General features: G+C 46.6%; 8 protein-coding genes across 9 annotated transcripts; 4 read left to right on the top strand and 4 right to left on the bottom strand.

Annotated features, from left to right (window-relative positions):
- Positions 1–47: 47 nt before the first annotated feature.
- LOC132257320 (peroxisomal multifunctional enzyme type 2-like) lies at positions 48–3,534 on the top strand. Of its 2 annotated transcripts, XM_059754178.1 has the most exons (6): positions 48–909; positions 970–1,502; positions 1,563–1,968; positions 2,032–2,217; positions 2,935–3,129; positions 3,189–3,534. In XM_059754178.1, exons 1-6 carry the CDS (start codon positions 273–275, stop codon positions 3,401–3,403), a joined length of 2,172 nt encoding a protein of 723 aa, XP_059610161.1. In that variant the 5' UTR covers positions 48–272; the 3' UTR covers positions 3,404–3,534. The 2 variants fall into 2 exon arrangements, with proteins under 2 accessions (XP_059610161.1, XP_059610162.1); XM_059754179.1 differs by lacking the exons at positions 48–909; positions 970–1,502; positions 1,563–1,968; positions 2,032–2,217 and adding an exon at positions 2,744–2,873.
- Positions 3,535–3,660: 126 nt separating this feature from the next.
- LOC132257318 (kinetochore-associated protein 1) lies at positions 3,661–10,232 on the top strand. The gene is made up of 6 exons (XM_059754176.1): positions 3,661–3,813; positions 3,887–4,113; positions 4,190–7,411; positions 7,475–7,671; positions 7,733–7,895; positions 7,954–10,232. The coding sequence occupies exons 1-6, from the start codon at positions 3,718–3,720 to the stop codon at positions 10,154–10,156; spliced, it is 6,108 nt and encodes a 2,035-aa protein (XP_059610159.1). The 5' UTR covers positions 3,661–3,717; the 3' UTR covers positions 10,157–10,232.
- Positions 10,174–11,553, bottom strand: LOC132258048 (gastrula zinc finger protein XlCGF26.1-like). Its single transcript, XM_059755151.1, has one exon. The coding sequence runs from the start codon at positions 11,551–11,553 to the stop codon at positions 10,174–10,176; it is 1,380 nt and encodes a 459-aa protein (XP_059611134.1).
- Positions 11,554–11,709: 156 nt separating this feature from the next.
- Positions 11,710–23,617, top strand: LOC132258047 (uncharacterized). Its single transcript, XM_059755150.1, has 11 exons — positions 11,710–12,733; positions 12,795–15,523; positions 15,661–15,739; positions 15,954–16,342; positions 16,404–16,536; positions 16,772–16,926; positions 17,027–17,168; positions 17,509–18,075; positions 19,437–20,405; positions 20,959–21,902; positions 22,272–23,617. The coding sequence occupies exons 1-11, from the start codon at positions 11,902–11,904 to the stop codon at positions 23,604–23,606; spliced, it is 8,274 nt and encodes a 2,757-aa protein (XP_059611133.1). The 5' UTR covers positions 11,710–11,901; the 3' UTR covers positions 23,607–23,617.
- Positions 15,752–17,253, bottom strand: LOC132257326 (oocyte zinc finger protein XlCOF6-like). The gene has a single exon (XM_059754185.1). The coding sequence runs from the start codon at positions 17,204–17,206 to the stop codon at positions 15,896–15,898; it is 1,311 nt and encodes a 436-aa protein (XP_059610168.1). The 5' UTR covers positions 17,207–17,253; the 3' UTR covers positions 15,752–15,895.
- Positions 16,828–20,717, top strand: LOC132257328 (zinc finger protein 26-like). The gene is made up of 3 exons (XM_059754188.1): positions 16,828–16,938; positions 18,932–19,117; positions 19,188–20,717. Exon 3 carries the CDS (start codon positions 19,193–19,195, stop codon positions 20,459–20,461), a length of 1,269 nt encoding a protein of 422 aa, XP_059610171.1. The 5' UTR covers positions 16,828–16,938; positions 18,932–19,117; positions 19,188–19,192; the 3' UTR covers positions 20,462–20,717.
- LOC132257327 (zinc finger protein 62-like) lies at positions 17,304–18,916 on the bottom strand. The gene is made up of 2 exons (XM_059754187.1): positions 18,796–18,916; positions 17,304–18,728 (listed from the first exon to the last, which is right to left on the bottom strand). The coding sequence occupies exon 2, from the start codon at positions 18,675–18,677 to the stop codon at positions 17,382–17,384; it is 1,296 nt and encodes a 431-aa protein (XP_059610170.1). The 5' UTR covers positions 18,678–18,728; positions 18,796–18,916; the 3' UTR covers positions 17,304–17,381.
- Positions 23,604–24,674, bottom strand: LOC132257330 (integrator complex subunit 12). Its single transcript, XM_059754190.1, has 2 exons — positions 24,463–24,674; positions 23,604–24,409 (listed from the first exon to the last, which is right to left on the bottom strand). The coding sequence occupies exons 1-2, from the start codon at positions 24,577–24,579 to the stop codon at positions 23,624–23,626; spliced, it is 903 nt and encodes a 300-aa protein (XP_059610173.1). The 5' UTR covers positions 24,580–24,674; the 3' UTR covers positions 23,604–23,623.
- Between the last annotated feature and the right edge of the window lie 34 nt (positions 24,675–24,708).

Genomic DNA, 24,708 nt, shown 5'->3' with positions numbered 1-24,708 from the left:
CGCCTAAAAGATGTTGAACCCTGTCACCAGAGGCGCTGCTCTAGACTTTCCCCGAAAAACAAGAATCCGGACTTTGCTGTTGTTTTCTTTTGGTATCGTCTTTCTTATCGCTCCCCTGATTACAATAATCGCTTTATCATTGTGAAAGTGACTTCAAGTACCTCTTCGGCAAGCACTTGTATACTCCATTCACTCGGTGGCTGACATTTTGTTGGATCTGCAATTACCGCTCGTAAAGTTGCGCAAGAAACAAGAAAAAACTCTGTGTGAAAATGTCTGAATTGCGGTTTGATGGTCGTGTGGCTGTTGTGACGGGCGCTGGAGCGGGCCTGGGCCGTGAGTATGCCCTGCTGTTTGCGAGCCGGGGGGCAAAAGTGGTGGTGAACGATCTTGGCGGAAATACTCGCGGGGAAGGAAATTCCCAGCAAGCAGCCGATGTGGTTGTGGATGAAATCCGTGCAAAAGGGGGCGTCGCGGTGGCGGATTACCACTCAGTGACAGATGGAGAAAAGATCGTCAAGACGGCAATGGAGAACTTTGGCCGCATCGACATTCTAGTGAACAATGCTGGCATTTTGCGGGACAAGAGCTTCCCAAGGATCTCCGAGGATGACTGGAATCTGATCCATGATGTTCACGTGAAGGGCAGCTTCAAGACTACCCAGGCCGCATGGCCCATTTTCAAGAAGCAGAATTTCGGCAGAATTATCATGACGTCCAGCAATTCTGGCGTGTATGGAAACTTTGGTCAGGCGAACTACAGCGCAGCCAAGCTGGGTTTGGTGGGCCTGGCAAACACTCTGGCCATCGAGGGCGCCAAGTACAACGTCCACTGCAATGTGATTGTGCCCACTGCGGCGTCTAGGATGACACAGGGAATCCTCCCGGATCTGTTGTTCGAGGAATTGAGTGAGTTTCTCGTGCGATTCCGCAATTAGACAGCATTTCTCACATCATTGTCGATTTCAGAGCCTAGGTTGATTGCGCCTGTCGTTGTTTACCTCTGCCATGAGAACACCGAAGACAATGGAGCCGTTGTTGCCAGTGCTGCTGGCTGGGCGGGAAAGGTGGAAATCGTGGCGGGAAAAGGCAGTGTTCTCAGATCTTCCCTCCATCAGGACGTCACGATCGAGAACGTGCGTGACGCCTGGGGAAGAGTGGTGGACATGTCTCAGGCCGAGAATAATAGAACAATCGGAGCGGCGAGTGCGAAACTCCTGGGCGTGCTTGAGGATCTGAAGAGCCAGGAATCTGGAGCGCCACAGACGCAATCGAGCGGCGTAATTTCAAGCGATTTCACCTTTGGCTTCAAAGATTTGATCCTGTACGCGCTCGGCATTGGCGCTTCAGTGACCGACGAGTCAGACCTGAAGTATCTATACGAGAGCCATGCGGAGTTTTCTGTCCTACCGTCCTTCTTCATTCAGCCGGGCCTAATGCTCACAATGGGCTCCTCCCTCACAAAGAACGCAATCACTCACAAGGAGTTCGATTTGACCAACGTGAGTGGCTTTGAAGCATTTTTTTCCATCAATTTCTCTGACTATCACCTCACTTTTTAGGTCCTCCACGGAGAGCAATACTTGGAAGTGTTCGATTTCCCACTCGAGGGAAATCTGCGCACCGAAGGCAGAGTTCTGGATGTGATGGACAAGGGATCTGGTGCCGTTGTGGTGACAAACTGCGACACATTCGACAGCAAAGGCAATCTCGTGGCCAGGAATCAGAGTGCAACATTTATTGTGGGATGTGGCAATTTCGGGGGCAAGAAGAATCCCAGTTCGGAAGTGATTCCCACCTTGCCGACGCCAACTGGTCCTCCGGAGACTTCAATCACTCTGAAGACTTCCGTGGATCAGGCGGCAATCTTCCGACTGAGCGGCGATCCGAATCCTCTGCACATTGATCCCAATTTCTCCATCATTGCCGGCTACAAAACGCCCATTCTGCATGGCTTGTGCACTCTAGGTATGTTCAGGCATGAGATTTAGAGACCTCTGTGCAACAGTTTGATGGTTGGTGTCGTTTCAGGATTCTCCCTGAGAGCTGTGCTTAAAGCCTATGCCAACAACGATTCCACGCTCTTTAAGGCGATCAAGGTGCGATTCGTGAAGCCAGTAATTCCTGGCCAAACACTCAAAGTGGACATGTGGTCAAATGGAAACAGAATCCAGTTCAAGACGAGTGTCGTGGAAACTGGACAAGATGTGCTGACTGGTGAGCTATCTTATCTCGAGAATTGGCTTATTTTTCTCCCTATTTATTGCTTTATCTAACAGAACTTTACCCTTTAGATTCATGAATCGCTCATAATCTCACGCTTTGGCGAAAACTCAAAACTCATCGAAGAACTCATTACCTCTTTGGCTTTATCGTGAATACTTCATTTCACTTTAATATTCCTAATAGCTTTCTTTAAATGCCTTTTTTGTTTTATGCGCGAGAAGAGCTCATAAAAAGCGATTTAAGGTCAAAGTCTCTGTTGTCTGGGCTCGTTGCATAAAATGTACATAAATTTCGAATTGATTTTGAGGAAGATTCTCACCTAATTTACTCAAAATACTGTGGACAGACGAGTAATATGGTTAGATAGACTTCATGTGGCATTAAATGGGAACTACGATGGTTTTTGGCGTTGAATCCTTCAGCTGGCCCTATTATTCACTTGGTCACTGTATAATTTCACTTGCCGAGACTCCATGGGCATCTCTTTCACTCGCGACTTCACATGTTTGTCTCTCTTCTTCAACCTTCCGTGGTCGCGACTTTATGACTTGCTCAATACGCTGACAGTGTGCCTTCGCGAGTGGAGTGAGATTGGCTGAGGAATTGAGAAAATTGATAAGATTTCGCACAATAACTTGATTTGAAGTGTAGGAAATTCCGCCTTGGACGAGATTGATCATTGCGCTGACCTGTGGTCCTCGATTTCAGGTGCTTACGTTGATCTGAAGAGTACAGTGAAGCCAGTAAAAGCGACCACAGCCGGCAGCAAGATGGGTCTTCAGAGTGATGCCATTTTCGGAGCGATTAAGGATCGCGTGGACGGAGAGCCGGCGAAGGCGAAGGCCGTGAACGGCGTGTTTGCGTACAAGATCACGGAGAATGGACAAGTGGTGAAGGAGTGGAGTGAGTATCTGGTCAAAGGTCGAGTGTTTTTCGCGAAGCTCATGCTTCCGTTTTTGCAGCACTTGACCTGAAGAACGCCAAAGTGTATGAAGGAGCGCCCCAGGGCGGCAAGGCCGACACCACTCTGACCGTGGGCGATGCGGACTTTGTGGACATCGCGCTGGGCAAGATCAATCCCCAGGTGGCGTTCATGAAGGGCAAGCTGAAAATCACAGGAAATATCATGCTGACCCAGAAGTTGGTGCCATTCCTGAAGACCGATGCTAAGTTGTAGTTCGGTGACATTCCGTCGCGATTTGGGATATGGTTAAAATGTTTTTTTATTGGTGATTTTGCGATTATATCAGGAAATGTATTCATTTTTTATGAAGAGGGTGTGAAAAATACACATTGAAGTTCACATTTTACAGTGTACTTTTGAGCTGCTAGAAAGATGGAGAGTCGTCTAAGAGTGCGAGAAAGCAGAGGGCGCAGTGCGCGTTAATGCGAAAATTTGGATTTTGATTGTCGCCGAAACGCGTTCGTAGAGTTTAGTGCGGATTTTTCCTGATTTCCTCAAGTTTCAGTGGGTTTTTCAGTGGTGAAAGTATGTGGACAGAATTTAGGCAGTCATCCAACGAGGAGGTTACGATAAAAGACAACCTGTGCTCCAATGGACTCTTTCAAATTGCGTCCTCTTGTGTGGTAGGAAAAAATTTTCATTGTTTCGTGGCTCCCTGATAGAGAACGGGTTATCCCGTAAAATATTTTCCTGTAGGTTCGCACAGAGCCCAAAGTTCATGCTGCCGTGCAGAATGGGAATATCGTGGTGGCTGTCGATCAGAGCGTTGTTTTGATTGAAAATGAGGAGTGCAAGTTTCTCAACATCCCGGAAACTCAGATTGACTGCGTCTTCACGTCGGAATCGGGAAAGCTAGTGGTTTGCTGCATGTCCAACGGAAATATAAGTGGATTTTCAATTAAGGGATATCCATTGTTCAATCTGTAAGTTGTGTGAACAAGACTCTGGAGTCTGAAGAAGCGAATTTATCAATAACTTCTTTTGTGACTTGCTCGACAGGAAGATCGATGAGAATGATATTGGGTCGGAGAAGACCTTTGTCGGGATCGCCAGAAGTTTCCAGGACATCTATGTAATGTGTACCAGCGGCAGGATGTACAAGATAAGCAATGCGGATGAGGAAAGAAGCATGACAACGATTGAGAGCAACGATACTCTGGAGTTCAATGAAACTATTCCTTCAAATGCTCAACTTTTCAAGCTTTCAACGCAGAAATTCTACAATCCGATCATCTGCTTCGCAGTGATTCCGCAAATGCAACCTCTAACGGCGGTATTTTCCGATTACGCACGCATTTATATCTATTCTGGTGGAGAAATACAGCCAATTTGGCATCCGGACGATGCCAATGAGATCCGGAAGCTTCTCCTCGTTGGAAATTACTTGCTTGGTTTGGCTAAAAATGGGAATATCGTGGAGATCTGTCCCTTCACAGGAATGCTGTACACCATGAGCGTTCCTGGAGATCCCAGTATTGAGGACATGACTCTCCTGGAGAACTCCGAGGAGAAGACAGAGCTGATAATTCTCACGAAGCCCAGTACAATCGGCGTGAAGGCGCTGAAAGTGATGGATTTCCCTTCGATGCAAATCATGTACGAATTAGACGCGAATAACCACATCTGGCTAGTGGATCAGCCGAAATGCTCCACTGGAATGTATTATCTTGTTGGGAATATTCAGCTAGATCTTGAGCTAGACGACGAAATCCCCCAAGAGATCGAAATGAAGATCATCACTGAGACGCTGCCACAGCATCAGCTTGACAAGATGCTCAGCCATGGGCGATTGGATGACGCTGAGAAGTTTGCTTTGCAATTCAAACTCAGTCTGTTGCCCATCCACAAGAGTCGAATCAGCAGACAAGTCACGATTTTGTCTGAGTGCAGAAACACAGAAGTTCTTCGACAGTTGTTCGTGGATTTCCTCCAGTTGCTGGACAAAATTGACGACAATGCGGTGTTCCTGGATTATTGGGATATTGAGATTCCGAACAGACAAATAACAGCGGAATATTTGAAGTATTTGCAGAGAAAGATCACCGGAGAAGATGATACTGAAGTGACAATCAAATTGAAGATTGCTGAACATCTGCGCAGACTGGAGACGCTGCAGCTAATGGATCCGTCTGAGTGGATTCTAGAGTGGAGGAATTTCATCAACAGTCAGAATCTCTTGCAGATTTGCAAGGATTTCCTCTCAACGAATATCTCCAGTGCTTGCTTGATCTGGTCCAGACATTCAGCTTATCTGATTCCTAATTTGGATAGTGGAAATCTCATGAAAATACTCGACACTTTCCCGAGCTCAACTGAACCGCTTTCGGTGATTCAGTGGTTGAATCACTTCACACCGTCTCTTCTGCAAATTCATCCGGAATTCATGCCCATCATTGTGGAGTGGAGCATTAAGAGGATTAAGATCTTTGAGAGCAATCCCGCATGGAGGAACAATTCGCTTGAGATCTGCAACAGCATTCTGGACATTTTCCTCAATTTGCACTTTGTCATAATCGATCGTCGGCGGCAACATGACAGTAGCATTAGAAGCCTGCAAGTTATCAAGTTCGCTCTCGAAGATCTTCATGTGCTGAAGAGCAATTACAACATCACCATCAACTTGACTCAGTATCTGGGCAATAATCTGGAGGAGACGACATTCAAATTGCTTTTGGGCGTCCAAACAGAGAACATTCAGAGCCTCATCAATGACTTCATCTATCCGAAATTCATGGAGAAGAGCTTGTCGCCAATAGCATCACTCGTGCAGTACGTGAACTACCTCGTAACTTACAACAAATCCTTCTACTACTGGCAAGAAAGGGCTGTGACAGTGATTGAGCTGATCGCGGATGAAGATGAGAGGTTGCAGTGTGCGCAAAATGTGCTGAAGAATGCTCCTGTGCCGTGGTCAATTGTTCTGCAGCCGCTCACGAAGTACAGCATCCTGAAGCATCCTCTGGCGCACGAGATCAGCTTGATCTACAAGCAGCAGAAGGTGACGATGATCAAACTGAAGTATCACTGGCCACAGAATGCGCCGGACAACTATTTTATGCTCGTCAGCAGGATTCTAAAGGAGAAAACGCCAGATTTGTGGAACGATGTGAAGAGTCTGATCGACACGGTGCCGCACATAAGGAAGATGGCTTATCACTGCTGCGTGCACGAGTTCACGAAGCAGGGAAATCACGAGATGGTGCTGCATATTCTCAGTGAGTTACAAGAGGATCACGATGAGACTAATGATTATTTGATGGAGATCTTCATGAGGATGCTCGAGGATGGTGTTGATGAGAGTGCGGAGAGGAATTTCATGAAAACGCTGAATATTCTAAACAACAAATCCAAGAATTCACATAATTCTCAAGTGCAGCAAATTAATCGACTGTACAAGTTGAAGATGCACTTTGGCGGCAAGGCATTCACCAGACTAGCTGTTGACAATTTGGCTGAAGGAAAAGAGATGCTCGCAAAGGGATTAGTGATGATTGTAAACAATTTGCGCAACTATGGAAAGGATCTCATCATGCGCATGTGGAACGATGTGAAAGTTCTCACGGAAGCTCTTGAATTGGACTTCTTGGAGGGAATTATCAATCTGTTGCAAATGTGCTCACATCTTCAGCTGTCCTGCGCCATTGCGTACAACATTCTTACGATGATGGAGATTAACACGGATAATTGCGACAAAATACTGCAATTGTGCGCTCTTCTCATTATCCAGCAATCACAGGCTTTTGAAAGTGAGGAAACAAGTCTTGAAGATCCTCTCACATTTGCCATAATCCACAGATTTCTTGTGAGAGTTCTGCAAGTGACGAAACTCTACTACATTGAGGCAAAGGAAATGGTCGTTTGGATGAGAATTGTCAATGAATTCTATACGGATTCCACACTTGATGAATATTACCGAGAAAGATGTGATGAATTGAGTGAAGAGATTGCTGAAGTATTAATCAGAGATCACAAGACGACGAAGGAGAAGAAGAGTGAGAAGAAGAGGATTTCCATGTCGATTTTCGATCAAGTTTCCGCACCATCTGTAGATGTCACGAAGGAAGTAAAGGTGGAACTGCAGACAATCATCAAATGCATTTCTACGATCATGCAGATTGTCGTTCATCATCCTGAAGGGACGAACTTTGGATATCGACTGAGGAAAATCATCAAAAGTGAGGAGGAATTGTCGCTGGAGAATGGAGATTTTGCAACAGAAAGGTAAGTTGTTTGAGATTTGTATATTCATGAATGTTTACAAAATAATCTGTAATTCTTCTTCAGTTTGCAGGCTGATTTGTCGGAATACATTCAGAAGCTCTTCAAGCTCAAGATGTATTCGGCACTTTACTCAATTACACTGCTAGTGATTGACTTGCAGAAGAAGTGCGGTATTATGCTGATTCCAGAGGAGTCGGTGAATATTTTCCACAAGAAATTGATGAAATCATCACTTATTGAGCGAGATTTCAACTTGATAGGTGAGAAATATGAAAAATAGATGAAACTTCAGAAGTGTTAAAATACTTTTACATCCACCAGAATGCTTGGCACAATTGGTATCAACTAAATCACCTGAGAAATTCCTGCGATCGCTGAGCGTTGACAACAAGAACGATGCTTACAAGGTGAATTACTTCTCGCTATTGGAAAATTATTTCAATTTGTGTGGAGATTTAAGTGGCGCGATGGGATACAGAGAGAGGTAAGAATGTGCATGTAAAGATGTTTCACACTTTACAAAATTCTCCTCGTCTTTTCAGTCGCATTAAATTCCAATTCATGATGGAGATACGCAAGAAGAAGCCTGATTTTGAGATGACTTTCAGTGTGGAGAAGTGCACACTGGCGCAGTTGATAACAGAGGTGTGCACAGTGCCGATCGATGTGACTCTGCTGCAGAAATTGTTCAGGGACTTCTCCTGGAAGGGAGACTATGACGAGCTGATGGTATCCCAGTTGCTGACTGTACTGAATAGGCAGGAGCTGAAGTTCAGCATAACAACAGATGACTTTGGGAAGGAAGTGGTGAATGTGCAGAACTCTGTGGAAGACATTCTGAAGCAGTGTCGACCGTACATGACGGAGATTAGCAAACTGAAACTGTTGATCACCAGGTTGAAGGCATTCATGCAGTCCATGAATTTCTACTTCTATGAATTGTATCTCAGCATCATTGCGATTCTGGATGAGATCAATGCAATGACGCCAGAGATGAGTGTGTGGAAAGATATTCTGGAGTTTTTAAAGCACAAAATGACGGTGAAGCGACGCAATCGGTCGATGCAGAAGGAAACTGATGAGTGGCTGAATGGTCAGTGTGAAGGTGGAGTTTTGCCCAAGATCGCCAATTATCGTTTTCCGTTTCAAGTGATTATCAAGAATGGACTTCACGAGACGCTCGGTGAGGAGATTTACGTGGAGAACTGCGAAGAATGGTTCCCATTGATAAAAATTCACACGGCGTACTTCAGCAAGGATATGAGCTTGATGGAGATTATAGAGAAATTCTGCATGACGGCGATTAAGAATACGATTTTCGAGTACAAAGCTCTGATGGAGAAGAGTGAGAATGATGGCTGGCAATTGAAGTCCAGCGATAATTCACCACTCAAGTCAATCATTAAATTGACACGCTTCATGTCAACGGAATGGAAAATTTTCACAGTTCTCTACTTTATCACGAATTACTCTGTCAGTGGAGTGGATCAAGTGGAGGCGGTCCAGGAGTGCTACAGATATGCGGTGGAGAACGAGAGGGCGATCATGGTCAATGAGAGAGTGTTGGATCAGATGGTGAAAATAAAGAGGAGATATCCGATGATTAAGATTCAGCATTTACTACATGTGCACAAGTTAAATGAGGAGCACTTGCTGGCGCTGGTGGAGAATCCCACTAAGCTCATCCATGCGCTGTACATGCACGAGAGTTTGCTGATGGCACAGCCACCGAACATCACGTACGTTGTGGAGGAGATTGCGGCGCTGAATGAGTTGAATTTGAGGATGCTACAGGAGAGTCTGTTGACCAAGTGGCTGGCCATTTCGGTGGACTGCAACGAGACATGCCTGGATGACACGCTTTTGCAGGAGAATCTGCAGGAGAGCATCCTGAAAGAGGAGAAGGGAGCGAATGAGGACAGTGATATGGAGGATTATGTGAAGAGGGCTCAGTACATCTTGTCCAGCTGGCCAATTGATGACACTGTGAAGTTCCTCAGCACAATTGCTTACCAGAATGATCAGAATGCCGAGAGTCAGCTGAAGATCTTTGAGTGGTTCGTGCAACTGTTCGACAACGAGGATACGGACAGTGTGATTATGCAGAAGAACTATGTGCAGATGAAGGTGATCAGTGATCTGAAGAAGGTGGGTTTGAATTTGCCACCAACCAAGTATCATCAGTACGAGAAGATTGCACTGCTGAAGAAGATCTGGCAGAAATGCCACAGCAATCCTACGGCTATTCACGCTATGGCTCTAATTTGTCTTGAGCATAACATCAATGAACCTAAGATTTGGGATGCGGTTCTGCAGAAAATGACTCACTTTGGTATGAAGAAGGAACTGCTGTCGATTGTGAACTTCTTATCAGTGAAGCAGGAGTTGCTGGATGTCGATGGCTTGAGAGCTGCGTGGGAATTACTGATCAAGTCGCCCTTTGAGAAGATCACAGGCGATAATGAGGAACTCTGTAGAGCTCTGTGTCTTCTGCAAACGTGTCCAGTGACTGCCAAGATCAATCTCGTCAATCTGGCGCATCTCTGTGAGCACATAGATCAGGTTCACATGGCGGCAATTTGTATGGTGTATGCCAACAAGGAGGATAAAGAGATAATCAAGAGACTGGTGATGAAGCACAAGTCGCAGAAGATGCAAAATGAACTCGAACAGTTGGAACTCCATGGAATCCTGCCGATTCTTATCAAGACTGCCATCTCAGAGATATTCAGCATTTTAGATTAATGCAATTAAATACATTCTTACAACCTTTCGTGACTCTTTTCGTGCTTGTATCGTGCAGATGAGTGGCCAAAGGCTTTTCCGCAGTGACGACACGCGAATGGTTTCTGGCGTGTGTGAACTCTCTCGTGATTTTTGCAGTCTTTACGGGATTTGAACACCTTCGAGCAGAAGGAGCAGACAAACGGACGTTCGCCTGAGTGGATTTTCATGTGATACTCAAGGGAAGACTTTAAGCGGAAGTCCTTCCGGCAGAGATCACACGTGAAGGGCTTTTCGCCGGTGTGAATTGTCTGATGCTGCCTCAGCGTGAGTGCAGTTGAGAAGACTTTCTGACAAATCTGGCAGGAGAATTGATAAATCAGTTTGTGAACAAAGTCTTCGTGATACTTTAGGGATTTCCTGCCACGGAAGGACTTTTCACAGAGGCTGCATGAAAATTGAGGAATATCCTGGTGAGTTTTCATATGTCTTTTCAGGAAAGCGAGAGATTTGAAGAGCTTCGCACAGATGTCACATTGGTAGCATTTTTTCTTGGATTTCTCTGAGTTCTCCTCGATCGATGATTCCTGCACAATACTTGTCTTGCATTTGAACTCTACAAACAATTCAGAAGACTTTTCATCGTTTTTTGCATCTTTTTTGTGCTTCACAAGAAGATGTTGGAAACAATTAGACTTCCTCTGAAAAACTTTGTAGCAAAGAAGGCAAACGGTCTTTGTGGGAATCCGAGATGATTTACCATTTGCCTCTGATTTCTTACATAGCGTCAAAGGATCGTCGCAGAAGCTTTCGTCATTGATGTTGTGTTGCTTCCGAAGGTGTCTCAAGCATGAAGACTTGCAGGAAAGAATTTTTCCACAGAGGCAGCATGAATAAGAAGAATCGGATTTGCTGCTGACGCTCTCTTCTTGTGATGTACTTTCTTCTGGCTCTTCTGAGAGTGATCTGTACCACTTATTATAGTTGATTGACTTACAATTGATCTTCTTGTTGTGATAAGTGTTGATGTGTGTTATGCAGGTGTACTTATTCACAAAGGTCTTCTTGCAGATCATACAAATACAGGCACTTTGTATTCTCTTACAGTCAGATATGCAATTACTGGGAATCTTCCTGATAAAGAGATAACTCTGATCATGTGACACTTTGTGATGAGTCTTGAGGTGCTCCAGTGAAATATTTGTGCTCGGGAAGACACTTTTACACATTAGGCACACACTCAGCATTTCCTTCTCCTCCTCCTCCTCAATGATCTCAACATTAGTCTTCAGTTGTTGCTCATTTACCGCATTCATGGTCAGGATTTCTTCACTGCAAGTCTCACAGTTGGAAGTACACTTGATAACAGTATGATTTTCAATGCGATCCTCAAATGCAGAAAGAATTTTACTACACATTCTAAAGTGGTGAGTGCTTGTTTTTCAGTAGTATTGTATTAAATATTCCAGAAAAAGTAGCAATTGACGCGCTGTATTCAAGAAAAGCTTGTAAAACTGTCCCCGATAAGAGTCTGATTTTTATCAGCCAGTTTTGTTTTGAATTTTCATATCGGGCGCCTTTAGACGAGTGTTGTTCGTGTGTCGTCGCTCTGCAGTAAAAGTGCATTCGGGCACGTTCGGCCGCCATGTCGAGTTGTGGTTTTTGACAGACGAGCCGCGAAAAAAGCTGTATAGCTTTTTTGCATAGCGAATTTCCGTGTAAAATCAAGCAGAAGTCGCTTTTATGGTGCTCGCAAGTGCTGCAGGATGATCATAAAGAAGGAAGTGATAGACGATGAGGGTGCGGAAGATGGAATTATCACAGAGGAGCTGGAAATAATGCCGTCCGAGGAGGATGATGTTGACAACGCCAGTGACGACGGGACATCACAACACATCGATGATGAGGAGGCTCACATCAATGGCGATGCAGTGGTCAGAGAGCCTGGGATTTTGCTGCGGGACTCGCCCAAGGTGCCACTGCTGGAGTGTCAGTACTGTGAGACTTGGTATTTGTCGGCGGACACTTTCCGGCAGCACTCGGCGTTGCACAGGACGCGCAATCTCGAGACGATCTACAACTGCAGGCAGTGCCTTCGCGGCTTCTGCACACGGGAGCAGCAGCAGGTGCACGAGCGCAATCATTCCGGTGCCAAACCGTACAAGTGCGAGGTGTGCCACGAGCAGTTCTCCTTCCTGCGCAGTCTTGAGTATCACGTGCAGCTGCACGGCGGCGTCCGGGTGTACAAGTGCCAGTTCTGTGATAAGATCTTCCTGCAACTCTTTGAACTAAACATCCATCTCAAGTATCACGCCTCATTCGATCATCACGCGTCGGCCCAGGCGCACTCCTCGACAATGGCGAACGGCGGCGTGTCAGCCTGGAAAGGCATTCTGGACGGCAATTTGAGCGTTTCGAAGAGCATATCAGATCCTGGTAATCTGCTAAAGCCAATAGAAATGTTGACGACAGAGGAGCGAGTGAAGAGGGAGAAGGAGGATGATCTCATTGAGATTTACGAGGAGCAGGACTTTCAGGATTGTATCGATGATAACAATTCTGAGGACACAATGAGGGATTTGATGTCAAGAAACACTGGTAAGTTTCTACAGAATCCATTATTATAGCTGTTCAGAAGCTAAGAGATGACTTGTTTCAGGCACGAGTTCCAGCGCGGAGGAGAATAAGTTCACGTGCAAGAGATGCGGCCTGGATTTCAAGTTCTTCAGGCTGCTGCAGCTGCATAAGAAGACCCGCAGAGGAGTTCGGTGTCCTGAGTGCTCACAGAAGTTCTGCTCGAGTAAACTCTTGGATGATCATTTGACGGATCACGCGATGGAACGGAAGCGCTTGCTGCGGAATCGCCAGAGAGTTGCCACTCAAACTGTGCCTGAGACACAGCCGAAGGCGCACTATTGCCTGATATGCAACAGGGAGTTGAAGATTCTCAACGAGGACAATGTCATCAATTTCCAAAACGAAATCTACTACAAGTGCAGCGATTGTTCTGACATCAGTCTGGACGCGACAGTGAAGCGGGAATTGATTGAAGATTCGCTGTCGCGCGTGTACGAAGGACATGGCGTATTCACGAAGGATGACACGGATGAGAATACCACTCAGGAGGAGGAAGTCGTGGATGTGAAGTCAGAGGAGGAGTCAAATGCAAATGATGAGTACACTTGTGGCCATTGCAAGGCGAATTTCAATGCGGAATTCGCTCTGAAGGCGCACAGACGGAAGACAGTGGAAAGAAGCTGTCCTAAGTGTGCGTTGCCATTCTGTAATATCAAGCTGTTAAGGAGACACATGAAGGATCATGAGAAGGAGGAGCTCGAGAGAGAGGTGAAGCCCAATTTCCCTTTTTACTCCACAACATCACAAATGAGCAATTCTCATGAGAACTTCAGTCGCTCATACGACAACTTGAACCACTTGAATCACAGATTGTATGATGAGACTGTAAATGATCGTGAGGTGAAGAGAATGCCGCCGGGTGGCGATGACAGACTGACGTGTCCGAAGTGTGGCAAGGTGGTAACTGGCAAGGGCGCCTTGGCGGCGCACATGGCATTCACGCACAAGGAGAAGCGGTCAATTTGTCCACACTGCGGAAAGGCGTTTGCCTTCCCGAAGATCCTCAACATGCATCTGGCCTATCGCCAGAGGACCTCTTTTCCGTGTGGTTGCAGGTTCTGTCCGCATCGGTATCGCAATCAGGCGGAAGTGAATGCCCATGAAGAGTATCACAAGCGCCACCATGGACTGAAGACAGCTGCGGCGAGTGGCGCGAAGAGTATTCTGGAGAAGAGACTGCTGGCCAAGTCTGACGATACGCACGAAGTGACGCGTTCCGATGGGAATATCTTAATAATCAGGAAGAAGAAGATGCGCACTCTGGAGAATCCTGTTCCTATGGTACTGGAAGATGACAAATTCTTCGAGGATTTGTACACGGAGAAAAACGGCGGGTATCAGTGCAAGCAATGCCCGAACACTTATCGGGCTCGAGGGGCAATTAAAGCGCACATCTTTCACTCACACAGAGACAAGCCGTTCACGTGTAAGTTCTGCGCGATGCCCTTCCCGTTCGAGAAAATGCTGGAGTTCCATCTGCGGCGGCGCAAGGATCTCAAGTGTGATGTGTGCAGCGATCGATTTTGCTCGTACGGCAAACTCGAGGAGCACGTGAAGAGACATCAGTCAGGGCCAAAGACAAATGACGCCCTCATCAAGAGGGTGATGCAGAATTCAGAGATTGAAATCGCGCTCGTGGGCGACGAAAAGAAGCCCGTAGTGAAGCAGGAGATGGCGAAGAAGGTCGCTGAGCCAGAGCAAAAGTGTCCGCTGTGTGACAAGGTGATGGGCAAGCGAGACGTGCTGAATGATCACATCACAACTCACCTGAAGAGAGTCGGTGAGTACTTCCGGTGCAAGGATTGCGACCTCAAGTATCTCTATCCCATTTACCTCGTGCGTCACTACAAGAACCGCAAAGTCTCGAATTGCGAACTGTGCCAGAAGGTCTTCTGCGCGGAGATCAACAGGATCAACCATGTGTGTCCTCAGATGGCGCAAAAGCGCCAGAGGACTCGCAGTCCGTCGTCGGAGGAGGAAATCCTGCCGAAGCGCGTGAGTCGCGTGAACTGCACGGATGGACGGCTGACCAACACGAGCGCCGGTCAGCGCGAGGGGAATATATCGCACGATTGGGAAGGAATGCTGGATGAGAACAAGCCATGCAAGTGCAACTTTTGCGGACGCGTGTACGGGAAGCCTGGCGGTCTCGGGCAGCATCTGTCGACCATGCACGCCGTGGATTCGTTCCCTTGTGGAACTTGTAGTGCCGCCTACTCATCGCTCACCAGCTTAATCCGACACAAGAACATGAACTGCGAAGGAGCAGCTGCCAATCGAGCTGCAGAGACCGAAGTGGAGAACAAATCTCCGAAGAATGACTCTGCAGTTCAGGCGGATGAAGCCGCAGAATCTGTGGATTCGCCAGAGTCGAAGAAATCGGCGGTGGAAGAGGCTGAAAGTCCTGAGATTGTGCCAGAAATTAAGCCTGCGACGAGGAAGACATCAGAATGTCCGGTGTGCTTTGAGCGATTCGACCACAGATGTGGTCTCTCGGCTCACCTGCGCCTGAAACACAAGGATGCCCGGCCGTACGAGTGCGAGGAGTGCGGAAGATGCTTCCAGTACGAGAAGGCGCTGGAGGTGCACAGGAAGTACCATGACATGGAGCCTCCGAGTCGGCGAAGACGACGTCGAGGCAGGAAGAATGCCTTACAGGATAACGATCTATCGACTGTGGAGCTCAAGGAGGAATCTTTAGCGAATGATGCAGAGGAAGCTGAGGAACAACTGGAGAGCGGATCAAATGAGGTGAGTAATTTCATTTTATCTATGTTTTTTTTTCTCTCTTAAGATACGTAAAAATTGTGGCTGCAGTAATGATTATTTGACATAAGATAATTCCCAAAGATATCGAATTGCGAGTAAAGATTTGCGTACTCTTGCAGGCGATTGATATGGAAATTGATGAGGAGCTGACGCCGCAAGTTGATGCGGAGGAAGCTCAGCCTGAGGAACCAGAAAGCAGTGAGGAGTGAAAGCGTTTTTAGATTGAAATTAATCTTTTTTACCATAAGCAGACAAAATCTATCTCCGCATTGGTTAAAATGTGTAAATAAGACATGTTTCACTTTCGAATCTGTTTTTATGTAATTGCACAGTGATAGAGAGAAAAGTGCTTTTTTAGATTTTCTTAATCGAATGACTATTCTTCACGTGGCGCGTGAGATCCGCCTTGAAGCCATACTTCTTGTCGCAGAAGGGGCACGGCATGGTCTTCTCCTGGTGGATGCGGCGCACGTGATTCCGGAGAGCGCACGGCAGCTTGAAGACCTTCTCGCAGAAGCCACACTGCAGCGACGCGGGCTTGTGCATGTTGATGGTGTGCAGAGACACTGCCATCTTGCTCTTGAAGAGCTTCTCGCAGATGCTGCATTGGAAGGGCTTTTCGCCCGTGTGCGTGCGCTGGTGCAGGACGAAGGCGGCCTGCGTGACGGACTGGAAGGTGCAGGACTCCCAAGTGCACTGGAACTTCTTGGGCGCCACGTGAATGTGCCTGTGATGCTGCAGCATCAGATCGCGGCGGTCGAAGCTTTTGCCGCACTTAGGGCAGGCGTGCGCTCCGGGCTGGTTACTGTGTACGCGGATATGTAGATCCACGCTGTTCTTGGAAGCGTACATCTTGCCACAGACGAAGCAGGAGTACTGCTCCTTGGAAGTGTGCTGCGTGCGGATATGCACGAGCAGCCCTTTGCGCAGCCGGAAGGCCTTGCCGCAGTGCTGGCACACTTCCTTTAGCTTCTTCATCTCCACGTGCCTCATGAGCAGGTGGTCACGCAGCGCGTACTTGTCTGAGTAGCGATTCCCGCAGATGGCACACTCGAAGGGCTTCTGGCCACTGTGCGTGCGGATGTGCTTCTTCATGTTGGAGAAGGTCTTAGACCTGTGCGGACAGTGTGGACAGTGATACTTGCGCTCCTCCTCCTCGGTCATTATCTTCAGCTTCACTCGCTTCGGTCTGCCACGCTTTCTAATCCTAGGCTTCTCCTTTTCCTGCAGGACGTCCGGCTGCTGTGGCTCCTCATCACTGGGCGGATGGTCTGATGTGTTGTCAACCCGCTCGTCAGCAGACTGCTCCTCTTCCTCTCTCTTCACCTGCACAGAAGACTCTGCAGAGCCTTCAGCTGACGCTCCGTCGAGCAGCTTCTCCTCCGGCAAATGACTAGGTAAGTGACTGTTCAGTTCCCACAAATGTGTGAAAATCTCCTGGCAAACAATGCACTTGAAGAACTTGAATCCCCCGTGATTCTGTAGGTGCAACTCGAAGTCTTCCAAGGAGGATTCTTCCTTGAAGCACGTCTTGCAGGAGTAAGAAGAGCTGCAGATCACTTTGTGCTTCTCAAAATCCTCCGTTCTCGTGTAATTGCGATTGCAGATTGTGCATCGCGCTCCCTCCGTGAATTCCACCTTCACTTGGGACTCTATAAAGTCCATTCTGGGGCTCTGCTTTCGGTTGAAAACACCACGAAAATCTCCACTGTTTTGTTTTTGTTGTGACTTTTCTTTCGGGTGAGGTTAGGAATCTGACAGCCTCTGGAGGGCAAAAAACATTTTGTTTTGATTTCGCTGCTTCTATTTATATCATTATCATAGCATAGGATTTGAAAGATTAGGTAGCTGAGGATTGACTCCTGGTCCCTTTCTCGGCTTTATCCTTTTTTCCCAACGAGTGGGTGTCTCTCATGTGTCTCATTGCATCTGAATTGGATCCGAACTTCTTGTCGCACGCCACACAGGAGAACTTCCTCTCCTCGTGAACCCGCTGCATGTGCACTTTCAGGCTCTCACGCACCTTGAAGGACTTGTCGCAGAAGGAGCACTGGTGCGTCGGCACGCCGTGCTTGTGAGCGACATGCGTGGCCAAGCCGTTCTGCGAGGCGAATGGCTTGCTGCAGATCTTGCAGTTGTAGGGCTTCTCGCCAGTGTGCGTGCGTTCGTGATTGCGAAGCATCGTGCTACTCAGAGCACTGTAGTCGCAAAACTGGCACTTAAATTTCCTGGTCACAGTATGAGCTATTCTATTATGGCGCATCATTTGAATGTGAGTGTCGAACTTCTTATTGCACTGTGGACATGGATGAGCTTCACTGTTCTTGAAGTGACTCTGCATGTGCGTGCTCACGCTGCTCCGGCTGGTGTATGTCTTACCGCAGATGAAGCACGGATATTTTTCCCGGTTCGTGTGAATCTCACGGATGTGACTCTTCAGTCGGCGAACGAAATAGAAGGATTTTCCGCAGAACTGACACACTTCCGTCTTCTTCTTGTTGGTGTCGTGCTTCATAGTCAGGTGTATCCGGAGAGCAAGCTTTTGCACATACTTCTTGCCGCATAGGGCGCATTCGAAGGGCTTTTCTCCGGTGTGTGTGCGAAGATGAAGCTTGAGGTTCGTCATTGTTTTCGTGCTCAAAGGACACTGAGGACACTGGAATTTCCTCTCCATTTGAGCCCATGGCACTTTTCCCTTCTTGGGTCGCCCACGTTTCTTGGGCACTGGCACTGATTCCACATCGTTCTCAGGAAGCTCCTCAGGACAAGGTTGATCTTGTTCAGAATCCTCGATCTTCACTTCAACGTCTTCATGTTCATGTGAATCACGAGAGTCGGTTTCCTTGAGGAACTTCACTTCAGACAAGTGACTGGGAAGATGATCATTGAGCTCTGAGAGGAAGGAGAAGTTTTCCTGGCAAATAACGCATCTGAACAGCTTCAATCCGCCATGAATCTGCAGATGATACTCGAAATCCACCAAAGAAGTCTCTTCCTTGGCGCAGGATTTGCAAGTGTACAAATTGTGGGCATTTTCACGGTGATTCACCAACTCAAGCCACTCTTTGTAACTTTGCCCGCATTCTCGGCAATGAATCTCTTCCAAAGACTCCTCTTTTATCTGCGAATGCTCCATTTTTCCTTGAACTCTCCTTCACTCGCTTCACTCGTGCATTCGAAGCAATCTCTGGAAGATGTACAGAACAATTACATTTTAGGATAGTTGACAAGGTATTGCGCTATGAATTACTCACCTACGAGTACATTTTCACTTGCATTTTCATGACAAATCCTACCATTTGTTTTTATTTTCGGGGTCAAAACAATGAACTTTTGTATTCCAGCAGTTTTTATGACTCAGAGATTTAGCCGAGATTTTTTTTCTTGTAGGAGGAAAATTCATAGACTTGCTAGAATCGCTGCACCAAAGCACTTGACGTGTTGTTTGTGGCTTTCCTCTGCAGTTTTCCAATAAGTCTGAAAATACCATCCTTATCGTAATATCAAACTTGTTTTCTGTAACTTCTCGGCATCAATTGCAATAAATAATCCAAGAGTATCAGAAATAACAAAAAGGTGAGAAGTTTTTGTGATAAACATAAAATGTAAACATTGAAATCAACACCTTTATCCTCTTTATCTGCAGAGAAAATGGACGAATCAAAGGTGAAATCAGAACTTATCACTGATATTTGCTGTCGAGAGTGTGGAGAAAATTACACAGAATGGACAGAACTTTTGGATCACCGGGAAAACGCCCACAATTTATACAGTTGCAAATCCTGCGCGAAGGAAGAGACTTCTTTGGTAGATTTCGAGTATCATCTGCAAATTCACGGCGGACAAAAGCTCTTTATGTGCATAATTTGTAAGGAGAACTTTTCATTCCTCTCAGAACTGAATGATCATCTGCCCAGTCACTTGATTGACGAGGAAGAGGAGAAATGCATGCCAATTACTGAAGAGTTCGTGGAATCCAAATTGGACTTCGAACTGGATATAAAGGAGGAGTCTGAGAAAGACGAGGATTTCGAGCAAGAGAATTTTGTGGATGAGGACAAGGATGATGAGTCGGACGTTCATGAAGAGAAATCAGTCGTTCTTGAGTATGTGAAGCCACAGAAGATCTTCAGGTGTACAATTTGCTCTCACACCTGCAAAACCAACACAAATCTCAAGTTACACATGAAGAAACACAGCGAAGATCGTCCTTATCAGTGTGCCAAATGCAGCAAGAAGTATAAATACATGTGCAGCCTGAGATCGCACCTGCTGATGGTACACGACAAGAACAAGCAGCGGACGGAAGTGTGTAAAATCTGCGGTAAAGGATTCTACATGAAGGAGCGGCTGAAGACGCATATTCGCGACAGACACACTTCTGACGTGTCACGATATCCGTGTCAAGTTTGCGGCAGGACGTATTCCACGAAGGCTGGCGTGGCTGTGCACATGCAGAAGCACGACACGAAGAACAACCATCATCCATGCCCGACGTGCGGAAAGGTCTTCAGCACGCATATCAATATGCACAAGCATTACAAGAGACACGACGCCGTGAAGAAGTACTTCTGCGACTGGAAAGCCTGCACTTTCAGTTCTCTCGTGCGCTCAACACTCACGGCACATCGGCGGATTCACACGGGCGAGAAGCCCTTTCCATGCGACTTCTGTGACAAGACCTTCAGCGTGAAGAGTTGCCTGAAACTCCACGTCGCACACACGCACAATCCTGACTCGGTGCCCTGCAAGCAGTGCGATAAGACTTTCCCAACGCAATCCTCTCTGCGGAATCACATCCAGCGCGTTCACGCCGAACGGACGATTCCCTGTCCAGTGTGCAACAAGAAGTTCGGAAACAACGGTGACCTGAATAGGCACTTGAAAGACAGTCACTCGATAAGGAAGCAGAATAAGTAAGATAAGTAATTTATATGAAATAAACTGTGAATGAGAATTCTGTGTTACCCATGCTCATCGCACTCATCGTGTAAACAAACAATCCCGTCTGAGAACTTTAAATGTAGAACTGCTAGAATGTCAGGGAAATCATTTCTGGTTAATTTTCTGGCTGGGATTTTAGAAAGCTGAGATCTTGCATGAGTAGATTGTGAAGATATTTCTTTTTTCTGTGCTGAATGGTGATACAAAGAATCAACAGCCTTATCATAAAATGGATGGAGAAGTAAAAACAGAATCCTTTATCACGAACAATTGCTGTCGAGAATGCGGAGAAAACTACACAGAATGGACAGAACTTGTGGATCACCGGAAAAATGCCCACAATATATATAGTTGCAAATCCTGCGCGAAGGAAGAGACTTCTTTGGTAGATTTCGAGTATCATCTGCAGATTCACGGCGGACAAAAGCTTTTTATGTGCATAATTTGTAAGGAAAACTTTTTATTCCTCTCAGAACTGAATGATCATCTGCCTAGTCACTTGGCAGAGGACAAACCACTCTCAATCGAGACAAAGACGACAAATGAAAATGAGATTACGAAGGAAACCGAGAATTTCGCCCAACTTTCACCAAATATTTACGAAGAGAAATCAGTGGTTCTTGAGTATGTGAAACCACGGAAAATCTTCATGTGCACTCTTTGTCCGCACATCTGCAAAACCAATACAAATCTCAAGCTGCATATGAGAATGCATTCTAATGAGAGACCTTACGAATGCGCCCTTTGCGGCAAGAAATACAAGTTTATGCGTAGTCTGAAATCGCATCTCCTGATGGTACACGACCAGAACAAGCAGAGAACAGAAGTGTGCAAAATCTGTGATAAAGGTTTCTTCATGAAACAGGCTTTAAATACGCACATTCGTGAGAGACACAAATCAGATGTGTCACGATACCCGTGTCACGTCTGTGGGAAGACGTATGCAACAAAAGGTGGAGTTTCTGTGCATATGCAGAAGCACGACACGAAGAACAACCATCATCCTTGTCCGGTGTGTGGAAAGGTCTTCGACACGCACATGAAAATGTATAGACACCACAAGAGACACAATGCTGTGAAGAAGTACGTGTGCGACTGGAAATCCTGCAATTACAGCACAGAAGTTCTGTCGATTTTCACAATCCATCAACGAATGCACACAGGAGAAAAGCCCTTTTCCTGTGATTTCTGTGATAAGGCATTCAGGATCAAAAGCTGCCTGAAGCTGCACATCGCTCACATTCACAAACCGCACACTGTTCCGTGCACGCAATGCGATAAGACTTTCCCAACTGCGACTTCTCTGCGTTATCACGTCCGGCGATTGCACACAGAAAGAACAATTGCCTGTGTTGTTTGCGGCAGAAAGTTTGGAAGCAACGCTGATGTGAACAGGCACATGAGAGATTGTCATTCTGTAAAGAAAAAGCACAAGCAATAGAAATATTTCTGTGCAGTTCCATTTGTTTTTGTTTACATCGGATTTCTTATCACTTTAGGCGAGTTGTTCAGAGAATTATACGAGAAAGATAGAACTGCTAGAAAGGCATGGAGGTTATATTGTTGCTTTTACACCTTTGCATTTATTCTGGAATTAGCATCAAATTTATATTTTTAATGTTGTAACATACGCAAATTATAGTGTTCTTAGTTATTTTCAACTTCACTAGTGATGATTGGAATGTTTAATTGAAAGTGTTGTGGGAATTGAAAACCGAAAAGTAAGAAATTTATTTGCCTTGCAAATTGTAAACAAACATTCATGAAACATATTTTTGCGCAGTAAATGGACAATTCTGAGGTAAAACTGGAAGACACAAGTGGCATTGACTGCCGAGAATGTGGAGAGAACTTTAAGGAATATCCAGAACTTGTGAATCACCGGGAAAATACCCACAATTTGTATACTTGCAAATCTTGCGCCAAGGAAGAGACTTCTTTGGTGGATTTCGAGTATCATCTGCAGATTCACGGCGGATTGAAGCTGTTCAGATGCGTTATTTGCCAGGAAAACTTCTCCTTCCTCTCAGAGCTTAATGATCATCTTCCCAGTCACTTGGCAGAGGAGAAGATTTTACCTGATGTCAGTCAACATATCGAATCTATCGAATTCACTGCCGATGCTGAAGAGAGTGAAATCAAGCATGAAAATTCAGATCATCACTTCGAGGGAAATAATGATGCCAGTGATCAGGAAGATTCTAAGCAAGACATTATGAAAGTCAAAACAGTTCAGAAAGTGTGTAGAAAAGGCCCGCGGAAGCGAGGTCGCACGGAGAAACAGAGACTGCAGTATGCTTTGCTGGAGAAGTCATACAAATGCCCTCAGTGTCCACACAGCTCCAAGACAGCTTCCAATCTGAAGCTACATATGCGAACACACACAGGCATTAAGCCCTTTGAGTGCGCCGTATGCGAGAAAAAGTACGCCGTGAAGAGCAGCCTAAGGATTCACTTGATCATGAAGCACAGCAGCAGCAAAAAGAAGACGGAAGTGTGCAATATCTGCGGGAAAGCCTTCTATTTCGCGCAGCGCCTCAAGATTCACATCCGTGAGATCCACTCATCGCACCGTGAGCGATATCCGTGCTTTGTATGTGGCAAGACGTACGCTTCGAAGGGCACTGTAGCCATTCACATGCAGAGCCACACGAAGCAGTCAGGCGCACATCCTTGTCCCAAATGCGACAAATCCTTTGGCACTCACGTGGCGATGCTGCAGCACCACAGGCACATGCACGTGGCGCCGAAGAAGTACCTGTGCAACTGGGAGTCCTGCAATTTCCGCTCAATCTCGCGATCGGTGCTCGTGGAGCACCAGCGCACACACACCGGCGAGAAGCCCTTCCAGTGTGGCATCTGCAACACTGCCTTCGCCACCAAGGCGGCCGTGAGACGACATGTGGCGCAGCGCCACAATCCCGCTACGCTCCAGTGCGAATTCTGCGAGAAGGTGTTCAAAGTCTCCGCCACATTGCGATGCCACATCCGGCGAGTGCATCTAGAGAGGAAGATTCAGTGTCCTGTGTGCGAAAACAAGTACGCTTCCAAGGGTGACTTGACCAGACACATGAAAGACAGTCATTCCGTGAGGAAGAAAAAAACGGACATCAAAGAATAAAGTTCACATTTCGCATCTTATTTATGCTTCCTTTTGCCCTCATTCAGCTTCGCTTTCTTCTTCATGATCTGAATGCGCTTGTCGGCGCTGATAATATTGATCTTGGGTGTCACAGAGCTGGATGAGGACTTGTCCCTGCTAGAAGATTCCTTGGAACTGCCAGAGCTGGACTCTCTAGAGCTCGATTTGGACTCTCGGGAACTCTTGGACTTGCTCTTGGACGATGATTCATGGGATTTGCCTGAGGATTTGTAGGAGGATGAGCTGGATTTTGGGGGAGGAGGAGAAGCGACCGGCTGAGGCGGCGGAGTAACGATTGGGGCGGGAGCAGAGGCAGGTTTTGCCATTTCTTTGCTCTTGCATAGCGTGCAGAGCCACGAATTCTCCTGATCATTGGCGTCAGACTCAGAGATTTGGGGCTTGTGGCACTCCTGGTGGTACAGCGAGTGACAATCGGCGCACTCCACCAGGCGATTACGAAAGCTGACGTCCACTTGACGGCAAACCACGCACACGAGCTCCTCCAGTTCCTTCAGCTGGTCGTCCTCCATAATCGTGTCTTCGTCCAGCGTCTCCAGCTCCACCATGATGGGCGTGTCGATGGGAATGGCTGTGACCTCGAGCGCAGACACAGAGGAGTTGGACGAGCTCTTGCTGCTGGAGGACTTTGAGTTGGAGTCCGTTGAGCGGTGCCGCTGATGCGGCGGATGGCCGGCAGAACCACTGCCCGTGGCCGTGTTCTCTTCTCCCAAGTGCTTCTTGCTCAGCACGTTCACCAACATCTTGCTGGTGCTGAAGCGCGTCTGCAAGACCCTAAAATCAGTTACTTGTTCCCATATATCACCCTAATTCTCACCTTGATCAACTCATCGAGAGTCAAGCGAATTTTCTCAGCCGCGTCAGAGTTCGAAGAGTGCATTAACTTGATGGCATTCCTTATTGTCGGGTCCATTTCGGCCACAGCTGACATCATTCACTGTACTTCCGCTTGAACTCCAGGAAGTTTTCACGAAAATCCCATAAAATACACGGCTTCCTCCAGACTGCTCGGGATTGTTTGACAGCAAAACATGTAGAAAAAAACTCGTCTAAAGCACTAGAA

Source organism: Phlebotomus argentipes, unplaced genomic scaffold (genome assembly GCF_947086385.1).
Source record: "Phlebotomus argentipes unplaced genomic scaffold, Phlebotomus argentipes genome assembly scaffold_4, whole genome shotgun sequence".
Taxonomy (NCBI): Eukaryota; Metazoa; Arthropoda; class Insecta; order Diptera; family Psychodidae; genus Phlebotomus; species Phlebotomus argentipes.
The sequence above is the reverse complement of the archived record's forward strand: the minus strand, read 5'-3'. Positions and strand labels throughout refer to the sequence as shown.

Excerpts from the sequence above, each read along its gene's own strand:
- LOC132257320 (XM_059754178.1), top strand. The coding sequence starts at position 273 with ATGTCTGAATTGCGGTTTGATGGTCGTGTGGCTGTTGTGACGGGCGCT. Across the intron at positions 1,503-1,562 it reads AGGAGTTCGATTTGACCAAC|GTCCTCCACGGAGAGCAATA; the intron begins GTGAGTGGCTTT and ends CTCACTTTTTAG. Across the intron at positions 2,218-2,934 it reads TGGACAAGATGTGCTGACTG|GTGCTTACGTTGATCTGAAG; the intron begins GTGAGCTATCTT and ends CCTCGATTTCAG.
- LOC132257318 (XM_059754176.1), top strand. The coding sequence starts at position 3,718 with ATGTGGACAGAATTTAGGCAGTCATCCAACGAGGAGGTTACGATAAAA. Across the intron at positions 7,412-7,474 it reads GGAGATTTTGCAACAGAAAG|TTTGCAGGCTGATTTGTCGG; the intron begins GTAAGTTGTTTG and ends ATTCTTCTTCAG. Across the intron at positions 7,896-7,953 it reads GCGATGGGATACAGAGAGAG|TCGCATTAAATTCCAATTCA; the intron begins GTAAGAATGTGC and ends TCGTCTTTTCAG.
- LOC132258048 (XM_059755151.1), bottom strand. The coding sequence starts at position 11,553 with ATGTGTAGTAAAATTCTTTCTGCATTTGAGGATCGCATTGAAAATCAT.
- LOC132258047 (XM_059755150.1), top strand. The coding sequence starts at position 11,902 with ATGATCATAAAGAAGGAAGTGATAGACGATGAGGGTGCGGAAGATGGA. Across the intron at positions 16,927-17,026 it reads GTCGAGCAGCTTCTCCTCCG|GTGCAACTCGAAGTCTTCCA; the intron begins GCAAATGACTAG and ends GTGATTCTGTAG. Across the intron at positions 20,406-20,958 it reads CAAGAAGTTCGGAAACAACG|AACTGAATGATCATCTGCCT; the intron begins GTGACCTGAATA and ends TATTCCTCTCAG.
- LOC132257326 (XM_059754185.1), bottom strand. The coding sequence starts at position 17,206 with ATGGACTTTATAGAGTCCCAAGTGAAGGTGGAATTCACGGAGGGAGCG.
- LOC132257327 (XM_059754187.1), bottom strand. The coding sequence starts at position 18,677 with ATGGAGCATTCGCAGATAAAAGAGGAGTCTTTGGAAGAGATTCATTGC.
- LOC132257328 (XM_059754188.1), top strand. The coding sequence starts at position 19,193 with ATGGACGAATCAAAGGTGAAATCAGAACTTATCACTGATATTTGCTGT.
- LOC132257330 (XM_059754190.1), bottom strand. The coding sequence starts at position 24,579 with ATGATGTCAGCTGTGGCCGAAATGGACCCGACAATAAGGAATGCCATC. Across the intron at positions 24,410-24,462 it reads CTCTCGATGAGTTGATCAAG|ACGCGCTTCAGCACCAGCAA; the intron begins GTGAGAATTAGG and ends AGGGTCTTGCAG.